General features: G+C 28.8%; 1 protein-coding gene across 1 annotated transcript; it reads right to left on the bottom strand.

The window, feature by feature from the left end:
• Positions 1-9,287: 9,287 nt before the first annotated feature.
• On the bottom strand, positions 9,288-10,186 carry LOC105253914 (Golgi SNAP receptor complex member 2). The gene is made up of 2 exons (XM_011262273.3): positions 9,913-10,186; positions 9,288-9,812 (listed from the first exon to the last, which is right to left on the bottom strand). The coding sequence occupies exons 1-2, from the start codon at positions 10,050-10,052 to the stop codon at positions 9,314-9,316; spliced, it is 639 nt and encodes a 212-aa protein (XP_011260575.1). The 5' UTR covers positions 10,053-10,186; the 3' UTR covers positions 9,288-9,313.
• Positions 10,187-12,929: the final 2,743 nt, after the last annotated feature.

Genomic DNA, 12,929 nt, shown 5'->3' with positions numbered 1-12,929 from the left:
ATAAATAAAATTAATGAAATTATATATATTTCAAAATATATATAAATATATAAATTTTATAAAAATTATTATTTAAATTAAAATTTTAAATACATAAATACACAAACATCTATATATAAGAAAATAAACATATAAATTTTATATAAAAATTATTAAAAAAAAAAAAAAAAAAAAAAAAAAAAAAAACATATAAATTTATATAAAAATTATTATAATTTAAACTAAAACCTTAAATGTATATATAACTATATAAATATATAAATTTTGTAAAAATTACTATTTAAATTAAAACCATAAATATATAAATAAATGAATATATAAATTTTCGAAAAGTTATTATTTAAAATATTTAAATTAAAATTTTTTTTGAAATTTTAATAATAAATCTTTTCCTATAAATTCATTCTTTAATATCTATTCTTTAATATCATCTTTAATATCATTCTTAATTCTATTTTAAATCTTTCAATTTCTATATTTAAAAATAACTAATAAATTCATAAATATGCGAAATTTATTATTCATATTACTAAAAAATAGCTTAATATATAAATTTGTATTTTAAATTTTTCATTTAAAATTTCGATTACATAAAAGTACATACAATAAATTTCGTATTACATAAGTACATAAAATTTCGCAAAAAAATTCGTATTACTATACAAATTATTGAGTGTTAACAATTTAATTTTCATCCTTATATAAATAAAATACCTATAAAAAAACACTCAAAAAATATTGATCCCTTAAAAATTCTTAATATTAATAATATAATTATTGATATATTTATTAATTTGTTTTCCCTAATATTATTTAAGCCTACATTTCCTGATTCCTTAAAAGATACATAATATAAAATCAGCTAAATTAATCACATAATAGCACTAACAATCCTCTACTTTTTGAAAAAAAAATTGAAAGGAAAAAATCTAATGATGACCTAATAGCATGGCATAATAGAAAGGAATACCTAATGATGACCTAATAGCATGACATAATAAAAAGGAATTTGAAAGGAAAAAAACCTAATGATCACCTAATAGCCCTAACAATCCTATTTCTCGATTAAGTGAAATTATTCGAGGAAAGCCTATCTCTAATCACGTATATTTTAATTACGTGCCCTAATTACATTCTCTAACCGCATGCCCTAACCGCGTGAATAAATGTCCGACATTACGTACTATTGTACGTAAAGCTTTTCTTCAGGCCAATTGAACTTACTTTTCGTTGATTCTGGCCACTTTCTCGCTCGATCTCTAATCAGAGATCGAAAAAGGAGATAAACACTCCTTCTTTTGCCGATTAATTACCGGCAAATGAGCGAAATATTTCACGCTCATCGTAACGATCGCTCGATTTTACGATCGTTTCTTAAATATTTGAATATAACTTTATTTTAACTCAAATAAAGCCAAACTATTACAAATTTCTATATACTACATTTTCTAATAAAATATAAAATTCATGTATGTGTATAACTTTTATGATATTACAAATTATTTAATTAATTAAACGTTTGGCTTTATTTTAAGTTAAAGTAAAATTTAAAAACAATATCTACAAACAAATTCTACAATGGATGAGCTATGATATAAGAAATTAGAATAAAATAAGTGCGCGTTATAAGAATAAAGTAGTATCAAAAATTGATAGAATTGTTAAAATTATTAATGCGTGCTCTTGATTTAATAAACTAGTCAAGTCTTTACAAAAAAAATTTTCTTTTCTTGATTCTCTTTTTTAAATTAATACTTCAATATATTTTCGCAATAGATGCAAAGCATTTCGAAAGAATTTATTAAAAGTTATTTAATTTAATCTATCCTAGCTCATCCATTTTAAGGCAACGGACTTACTCTACAATTCACAATCTACAATCTACAATCTACAATCTACAATCTACAATCTACAATTTACAATCTACATCTACAATCTCTACGAATCCGTTACCTTAAAGTTAAATAAAAGTTTTTCTCACTCACCGACACTGATGCGCAACAGCGGAGTTGTAATTATCGAAGCTACGTTGTCTGTAACATACAAATATAAAATTCATTTATATTAATGCTCACAAAACGCAATCAATATTTCAAAAAATTTTTATCGCGCGGAATTTTATATCCGATGTGTAAAATAATAAGCAGAGATAAACACGTGTGGAAAATTTTTATAAAATTTTAAAACTGTTTTTAAGAAAGTTTTCTAAAAAGTTTTATATAACTTTTATAAAAATCTTTCTCTCTAATTTTCTCTTTAATTCATTTAAATAATAAGATCGAAATATTATGCGTACGATTTATAACAATTGATATACAAATAATAAATATTCACCATCAGGTTGCTCCGCCGATGCAAGATGCCTCTCCCAGGCCTCCTCCTCCTCTCATGTTGTTGACGCGCGATACTTCAACGGCACTCCCGCACTCACGAGCGATATTTTTATATCGCTATTTTCGTTATTTTACGCGCGATACTAAACGGCACTCCCGCACTACTTCGGTATTCGGATTAAAAATTTGGTCGCGCGATGTATATATTTAATATATATATACTGTGTACGGCACTCCCGGTTTCGGTACGAGCGAAAATCCCATTTCATTTCGCGAGAATCAAATTCGAGCCAACAGGTCGGGAATGCAACGTTACAACGAGCAAAGATTAGGCCCGAACCGGAAAGAAGACGAAACGATTGACGGAATAGAGGAAAATAAAGTTCACCAGCTCTTTTTCGCGCATAATTATCCTATCTCGTATCGAACCTGGACCCGCTAAGCACGATTTCAAGTGACCCGCACGGATGCTATATCACTAGCGCAGTACACAAGGCTGATAGACGGTAAAAGAAGAGGATACCCACATTTTTTAAAAGCTAACATTCAGCAATTTAGAAAATGGGGAGGCAACCCCTTTTACCGAGCGAAAATCGTGCCTAGGGGAATCCACTCGACTCCTCGACAGGGTTAACACACGCTTGGCGTGTGGCTGTAGAGTAGACGAGCAAAGAGAAGGGACCCATTGACGACCATTTCGAACAATCGATCGAGTTCTAACCGATTCGGGCCAAATCAATTGACGAAGCAGAGCGTGTTCATCACTAAGCCGATCGAGCGCGAAGCATCGAACCCGCGCGCCCATGTACATTTTGTACTGGACCTACGTTCTGCGCGGCCGGCATCACCAAGTGCCACGTTGCACAAGGCGCGAGTACGTCGCAAAGCAATGACTCGATGAAACATCCCACTTAGTTGGCGTCGGAAGGAGAGACTCGTTGACAAAAACGAAATTGGGATTTTGAAAACGCGAAAACGCGATAACGCGAGAATACTATAACGCGAAAACGCGGTTACGAAGCGCAGCCGTCCGCGGCACGTTGACGGCACCGACGACGCGAAAGGGTACTTAGCTTCCCTTTCAAGCACCTTAAGATTTATCATAAATAGAAAAATTTAAGATAAATCTCAAGACACCATCCAAGTACTAAGCCCTCCCACCACGACAAGGTGTACCCCATGGGAGGGTTATATTATACCTAATTTTTTTTTATATATAATATAATATAATATAATAATTGTAATTAATAAGCTCTCTATAAAAAATAATTAAATGGAATGAGAGTAAAGGCTTTGAGAGCTTTTAGTATGAAATAAATCAGCGATAGTTATATATTAATCCAAAATAATTTCATAACATAATATAAATTTAAGTAAAATAAAAGCGGTAAGTATAATATAAAAGTATATATAAACAAGCTTAAATGATAAACATGTGCAGACGACGTTTCGACTTGTTTTCAAGTCATCTTCTTCGCAAGGAAGTAGGTTCGCAATGAGGTTTAAGATAACTGTATCATTCATTGTTAATATCACTGTTCATTGTTAATATCATACAATTATTTTAAAATATATTTAATTCTAATATTATATTCTAATATTATAAAGAAATTTTATAATAAGCATCGATGATCGAAATATCACAACATAATCTCTTATCCTCTTTTATGCATAATCTGTTTCAATTTTTAATCGCGGTAATGAATGATTGCGATTCGATAAAGATCTATCGTTGCAATACAGTTTCATGTCGTTAATTAATTTTTAATTAATTAACATTTATTAATATTCATAGCAAATTATGTTTTAAGACTAATCATAATCGTGTTTAACAAAAAAAATTATAATATACGAAGCGTTTCTCACCACAACTTTATTACTCGGGAGTCACTGTGCGAATGATGACAAAGCGGTAACGTATAGAGCGCTACTGTTTATATTTTATATTGCCAAAATCGAACGCCGTATTATCGATAATTTGCTGAAACATTTTATAAATTGTAAAATATACATTAACGCAGAATCTTAAGTTAATGAAGTATTTTAATTTATTGATTAAAATTGATTATTTATTAAACAATTTATCACGGAGTCTTTCGTTATGCTAATTATTTGTATCTATAATTCGATTGTTTTACTTCGCGTTCTCTCATATCCTAAATTATATTTAGATTATCAAGTAGAACGATAAAGTAACACGGACGAAATATATTTGTGATTCTAAATATTAAAATAATAATTATTGTCCGTAAAAATGGCAATTATCAAAGTGATTATTTTATATTTCAGATCCCTATAATTTAATCAATTTTCGATTAAATTGTGTATTTAATTAACAATGATTGAGAAAATTTAAAGCATTGGTCGAAATATATTTGATTCTAATATTATATTCTAATATTATATAGAAATATTGTAATAAGTTTCGATGATCGAAATATCGCAACATAATCTCTTATCCTCTTTTATGTATAACCTGTTTCAATTTTTGTTCTCAGTAATGAATGATTGCGATACGATAAAGATTTATCGTTGCAATACAGTTTCATGTCGTTAATTAATTTTTAATTAATTAACATTTATTAATATTCATAGCAAATTATGTTTCAACACTAATCATAATCGCGTTTAACAAAAAAAATTATAATATACGAAGCGTTTCTCACCACAACTTTATTGCTCGAGAGTCACTGTGCGAATGATAACAAAGCGGTAACGTATAGCGCCCTATTGTTTATATGTTATATTGTTAAAGTCGAACGTCATGTTATCGATAATTAGCTGAAATATTTTATAAATTGTAAAATATACATTAACGCAGAATATTAAGTTAATAAAATATTTTAATTTACTGACTAAAATTGATTATTTATTAAACAATTTATCACGGAGCCTTTCGTTATACTAATTATTTGTATCTATAATTCGATTGTTTTACTTCGCGTTCTCTCACATCCTATATTATATTTAGATTATCAAGTAGAGCGATAAAGTAACACGGACGAAATATATTTGTGATTCTAAATATTAAAATAATAATTATTGTCCGTAAAAATCGCAATTATCAAAGTGATTATTTTATATTTCAGATCCCTATAATTTAATCAATTTTCGATTAAATTGTGTATTTAATTAACAATGATTGGGAAAATTTAAAGCATTGGTCGAAATATATTTAATTCTAATATTATATTCTAATATTATAAAGAAATATTGTAATAAGTTTTGATGATCGTTAACATTTATTAATATTCATAGCAAATTATGTTTCAAGACTAATCATAATCGTGTTTAACAAGAAAAATTATAATATACGAAGCGTTTCTCACCACTACTTTATTACTCTAGAGTCACCGTGCAACTGATAACAAAGCAGTAACGTATAAAGCGCTACTGTTTATATTTTATATTGCCAAAGTCGAACGCCGTTTTATCGATAATTTGCTGAAATATTTTATAAATTGTAAAATATACATTAACTCAGAATCTTAAGTTAATGAAGTATTTTAATTTATTGATTAAAATTGATTATTTATTAAACAATTTATCACGGAGCCTTTCGTTATGCTAATTATTTGTATCTATAATTCGATTGTTTTACTTCGCGTTCTCTCATATCCTAAATTATATTTAGATTATCAAGTAGAACGATAAAGTAACACGGACGAAATATATTTGTGATTCTAAATATTAAAATAATAATTATTGTCCGTAAAAATCGCAATTATCAAAGTGATTATTTAATATCTTGGATTCCTATCATTTAATCGATTCTCGATTAAATTGTATATTGTTTAATTAACAAGGAGAAAATTTAAAGCATTGATCGAAATATATTTAATTCTAATATTGTTAAAAAAATAATAAGTATCAATGATCGCAAGATTATATTTAATTCTCTTATCCCCTTTTATTTATCCCCTGTTTTAATTTTTAATCGGGGTAGTGAATGATTACGATTCGATAAGGATTTATCGTTGTGATACAGTTTCATGTCGTTAATTAATTTTTAATTAATTAATTTTTGTTAATATTTATAGCAAATTATGTTTTAATATTTATCGTAATCGTGTTTAGAAAAAAAATAACAGTATACGAAGCGTTTCTTACCACTACTTTATTACTCGGTAGCCACCGTGCGAATGATGACAAAGCGGTAACGTATAGCGCGCTTCTGTTTATATTTTATATTGCCAAAGTCGAACGCCGTGTTATCGATAATTTGTTGAAATATTTTATAAATTGTAAAATATACATTAACGCAGAATATTAAGTTAATGAAGTATTTTAATTTAATGATTAAAATTGATTATATATTAAACAATTTATCACGAATCTTTTCGTTATGTTAATTATTTGCATCTATAATTCGATTGTTTTACTTTGTGTTTTCTCACTATCCAAATTATATTTAGATTGTCAAGAACGATAAAGTGACATGGATGGAATATATTTGTGACTCTAAGTATTAAAATAATTATTATATTGTAATCATATAATCCTATAATTTAATCGAGAATCGATTAATGATAGGAATCCAAGATATTATTAAATAATCACTTTGATGATTGCGATCTTCATGGACAATAATTATTATTTTAATACTTAGAGTCACAAATATATTTCGTCCGTATTACTTTATCATTCTTGACAATCTAAATATAATTTGGATTGTGAGAGAACACGAAATAAAACAATTGAATTATAGATGCTAATAATTAACATAACGAAAAGATCCGTGATAAATTGTTTAATAAATAATGCGCGCTACTGTTTATATTTTATATTGCCAAAGTCGAACGCCGCGTTATCGATAATTACGTGACATTTATTATTAATAATAGATATGCAACAATAGAATTTAATAAGTTTTATATAACATAAATAATCGTGAAAGAAGGAAAAGAATCATTAATAAAATTATTGATCGTTTCTTCGACTATAAAAGAAAGTATTTGGATTACTGGCGCATTTTGTGTAAATTATCAAAGGAAATATTCAAAATGAATAGAATAAACTTCGAAATCAACAATTAAATTACTAAATGAATTGTGATTTAAAATTCGCGAGAAAACGCGACAAATAAATAAAGCGACAATAATCGGAATATTCGATTGGACAAGTCGAAGAGAAAGAGTCAGACTAAGAAAGATATAAAAATTATATATTTAATATATATAATTATATATAATTATATATAATTATATATATATTATTTTTATTTATATTAATATTTTTGAATAAAATGAAAGAAAAAGAGACAGTAATGGAGAAAATAGAAAAAAGACAACTACAGTAATTTGAATTTCTCAAACCCTTTTTCCTCCTCTTTCTCTCTTTCTCTCTCTCTGAGTGATTTGAATATCTATACTCGAGAGAACAAATGTCCATAGAAAATATTTCGATGGATTCCATAGGAAGGAATAAGCATGACAAATGATGATAATCCCTATGATTTTAACACTAAGGATAACAATATACAATATACAACTAACTATATACAATAAACCATAATAATCCAAGAACTCGAAGAAGAAAATAATAGATAATAGAAATAGATAATAGAAATGCATAATGATTGGAAATGATTAGAAATTAAAAGACAATATGAATATACTCTATTTATTAATAGTAATACTATTTTGTAATTATATTAAATTTTATAATTTAGTACATTATATTATATAAAATATTAAGCATAAAAATATTAAGAGAGCTGGTAAGAAAATTATAATAATAGTATATAAATAATGTTGACTATATTAGAATGGAACATATGAATTCTTTATATTTTATATAAAGGAAGAAATACTTAAAATATTTTGCAACTATATTTTTCGAATCTTAATTATAAAAACTTTAGAACAATCAGCGATTAATTTGACAAATTCTATACATATATTAATAATTAAATAAGTAATAAATAAATAAGTAAATAATTAATAATATAATAATTTTTTTAAATAATTAAAAAAGTGATTAATAAATATCAAAGATCAGTTTATTGCTAATTAAGATTTATAGAAATAACGGTTAAAAATGTTTTTATTCCACAGCAGACATTTTGTGTTTTGTAAATAAAAATATATAAACATGGCAATGAATATAGAAAAATATTTATTTCATTTTTGAACATTACATTGGAAGATTACAGTATCTTTCACGATTGCATAATTTATTTACTATCAATTTATATACATGAGTGTCTTGTTATACTCTGATGCTACCGGCATTTCGTGCACATAGCACGGAACGAAACCAGAAATTGTGCACATGATACCCTCTGAGAACATTCATGGACATTGGCTTTGTAGTTCATGTCCACATTTTCAATGTTCATAGAGGGAGTATCGCTTTCAGGAATCACCTAAAAGCAGGCCATGACATCTCTCAGTTTTCTCTCTGTTACGTATGTGCATTTATATGTGAAAAAAATTACTACATATAATTCAATGTTTAAAAATATTTATTTGTGATATATATCAGAAAAATAGATACAAATAATATTAAATATAATAAAATTAAATGTCTTTTATATACAATTGATTTTTTTTTCAGGTGAATTTATATTATGATTATTATACATACAATAATCCTAGAATTTCCACGTTTCATTAAAAATATGCATACAGCTTTACTAATATTTAAGAAAATATTAATGAAAGAAATTGATTAATATTTAAAAAAATATATTATTATTTAATGAAATATTAATAAAAATCTGTTTTCAATTAAATATGTGTTATAAATTTCTTAGCATAAAATGTATAAAATAAATAACATTTTGTATCATATTAATTTAAATCATGTTAATTTAGTGTATACTATTATTTATGAAACATAATACTATAATTTTTTATATAATTCTTAACTTATGTATTTTTTAAATGACAGTAATAATTAAGCATAACAGAAGGAACCAAATATAAATATTATTATTAACAATTGCAAATATATTGAATAATTTTTGGAATGTGTATTTAAGTAAGGTATACTACTACTAAAATAATAACTACACACGTGAAAGTCATACCAGCAATTAAAATAAATCCATCTTGTTTGGTTCTTTGTTCTATGAGTCTCATAGTAGTATTGGAAAGACCTAAAGTATTACCAATATCTATCAAACGTTTGTGAGCTCCTTTTAATGTTATTCTCTGAGATCTTAAATTATCCAAGACACTGCTTCCCTGCTGTAACAGATCGTCTACGCCATGAATGGCATTGTGCATGCTGTTATTATGTTGTACAGTATGATCAATTAAAATATCCACATGATCATTGCTAGTGAATTTTTTAGCTAGCAAAGCTTCTCTCTCTGCTTCTTCTCTTTGTCTCTGTATCATACGGGTGCATAATGAATTTAAGGCAGCGGCAAGGTGACGGCTGTCATACTTCAACTGATCGACTCTCATTCTGGCATTCTGCCTCTGCGACACAGGTCCTTTGAGACATAACACATCGAGTCGCTCGCAATTGCTAAGGGAAAAATAAATGTAAATTTAATTGTTCGGGAGGAAGAGGGGAACAATATTATATAAGAAAACGCCGATGAAACGCCGTTTGGAATTTTAGCTACCTGTTGATAAGATTGAGCTTGCTTTCTATAGTCTCCTTTACTTCCTGCAGATCTATATTAGATGATTTTCTCTCCAGTTGCGAAAAGAGATGTTGTGTTTCTTGTATCAATTTATTAGTTTGATGATACAACGTTTCCATAGTGTCTGTATAGATGAGATTTTAATTGTAATACTTGTCAATAACGTTTAAGAAAAATTTTTGCACAATTGTATCATCCGCAATCATCTGGTTTCATTTGTACACCGACCAACACCGATGAATTGACGTGTACTAACCACGGAACATGAAACTACATAGAATTGATACTCTATTATATAAAGGCAGTGAAAACAAATCTAGGAAAATGTCGAACTGGATAAGATACGTAAAAAAATATGTAATTTTATTATTATTTGTTAATTATATGTATTAAATATATAAGACGTTTATGTGTATTAAATATATTTCTATTATAAATAAATTTTGTGCACTCTCTCTCTCTCTCCTTCTCTATCTATCTATCTATCTATCTATCTATCTATTTTTAAAGTGTGAAAGAAAAAGAAAGAAATTACTATTTTATGATTTTACGTATCAACGAAATGTTTTATATTCGAATTTTTATGTAATTATAATGTAAAATCTTTTTTTTAATTATTTTTATATTTACAGGATTCAAGAATAAGATATTTCATATATGAAAATAGCAATATTATCGACAGTTAATTCAACATCATATGACATTATCGACAGTTAGACTTACAGTCACTTCATTATTGATAATCGATTATATCGTTAGTTATCTTTTGAGCTTAATTACCAAAAATGAACATTTACCTACACTTCTGTTTATATCGATTAATTTGTATTAAAATCAAAAATACGCATAAACATACAATATAATACGTAATGATGTGCACAAGCTTATATATTCAAATTACAATAAAAGAACATTAACACTTTTAAAAAATATTAATATAGTTTTTTACGAGTCGCGCGATTAATTTTTATTAGAATTAATATAAAAAATCTAACAAAAAAATCATGCTGATGTTCATTATTATTAGAATAAACAATAGAAATATATATTTTAATTGCTTTGCATTTTTAGCGGATATACTAACATGATTTTTTTTATTTCACGGATCTGTATTTAGAATTCGCAAATGCAATTCGTTTGCATTCGTTTAAAGAAAGCAACTAAACTTGCTCGTTACCCTATTTGTGTACGTATGCAACTCTTCCGGTTTACCGTTATGCACTAAAAATAGAGAATGCTAGAGCAGGCTAAAGCGCGCGAAACGTCTTCCTGCGTCGCCAGGAATCTCGATCGTTGGCGGCATGCTTGTGTGTACTTGTTTCACCTGTCATAAATCATACATGATGACATAGCACGTCATACTAGTGCCGACTATTCCGCAAGACGGGCAAATATATTATGAGGAATGCGTAATAATTGGGAACGTGAAAGGAAAAGAACACTGACGTGATTTATGTAAAATATAATCCACTAATGAATTACGCGATGAAATCATCGCGCTGCTTTAAAATATTCTTGAACTCGATGCCTCCTGAAATTTTTTTTTACTCTGACACGGAGAGAATTAATTACCTCAATGATTTTTCAATTAAAGTCAAAGAAAAATCAATTTCTAAAAGATCGATAAATTTAATTCTGTGAAACATTTCAGGGGTCCCCTCGTACAAGTTAGGAAACACGTAAGAATCATAAATAAAGTATGAAAGGAGAGAAAGGGAAAAGGTTTATATACACGCAAGATTTATAATGTATAATAACCTAATAATAAATTATAAATACACGAATGCCTGTTAAAACAACTGTAAATACAAAATGTGAAAAAATGAGAAAGCGTATCCGTCTAGATATATCGCGCGCATCTCAAAATTGTCAAAATTTCTTCTCTTTTCTTAACCGATCGATTGTCGATAGTTGAATTTGATGCGCTCGATAACGCGGTCTTAAATCAAAATATTACTCTTCGCACTTGGATGCTGTAGCATCGATATTTTTTAAATAGCATTTTTAGATTCGTGTCTAGGGAGGTCAGGAGGTCTCGTAGAATCGCAATCGTCACGATGCTCGCTCATCGTCGTGAGGACGACACCGGCTGCTGCGCGCATCTCGTCGTCCTCACGACGAGAAAGCGAGATGCTCGGCCGAGGGGACCCGCGAAGCAACGGGTAACGGTACATTACGGACTCATCGGAATTCAACAGTACGCTCTCTCTATTCCCGATATACGTACGTAGGTTTTGTTACGAAGTCCGGTTTCGTCCAGAAGCGAGCGCAAGAAGGGCAATGCGCTGTCTATCGCGTCTTAGGGGGAGGCTCGAGTCGTCGATACAAGCTATAAACAGGAAGTAGTGCACCCGCTTTTACCCCCGTGCGTGATGATCTTGACCCTCTCTCTTTCTCTTTCTCTCTCTCTCTCTTTCTCTTTCTTTCTCTCTCTCTCTCTCTCTAGGTCAGCAGGCTGGAGTCGATATCGTGTTGGCGGTCATAATGACACACTCTGGATAGCACTTATCGATGTTACTGCTTGCTACTGCCGCAGAAAACACTTGTGTTCGATTTGATTAGATTTGCACATGTTTTAATTATAGTGATAATTTAATACAGGCTTGAATTAGCGACTTTTTTTATCGTCGAAAATTACAAGATAGATGAATAATAAGTTATCCTTGGCGTTAAACAAATTTGCATACGTAATTTTGATGAAAAGGTACTTAACGTCGACGAACGATATATTACGACTTTTATTAGATTCCGGATTAAATCATCGTCGAGGGAGCATCACGTGCTTCACGAGAATTAGGTCTCGCCGCTGTTATGCCGCTTTTTTTCGTGCGACTTATAGCAAGTTGCGTCCGGGTTTCATCCTCGAACGGCACGAAAAATCTGGTCAAACGAGACGATCCTACAAGTGAGATACGCTATCCTCGAGCGATCCTACAAAACGCGTTCATCTTATTGCGATATAATAGCACGCGTGATATAACTTTATGACGACTTTA

The sequence above is a fragment of the Camponotus floridanus genome, unplaced genomic scaffold (assembly GCF_003227725.1).
Source record: "Camponotus floridanus strain SB8 unplaced genomic scaffold, Cflo_v7.5 scaffold21, whole genome shotgun sequence".
NCBI classification, from domain to species: Eukaryota; Metazoa; Arthropoda; class Insecta; order Hymenoptera; family Formicidae; genus Camponotus; species Camponotus floridanus.
Note: the sequence above shows the minus strand (reverse complement) of the source record. Positions and strands in the feature narration are given on the sequence as shown.

What these genes read in the sequence shown, in the direction of transcription:
- LOC105253914 (XM_011262273.3), bottom strand. Translation starts at nt 10,052, where the DNA reads ATGGAAACGTTGTATCATCAAACTAATAAATTGATACAAGAAACACAA. An exon ending in AAGCTCAATCTTATCAACAG is followed by an intron (nt 9,813 to 9,912) that starts GTAGCTAAAATT and finishes TTTTTCCCTTAG; the next exon opens with CAATTGCGAGCGACTCGATG.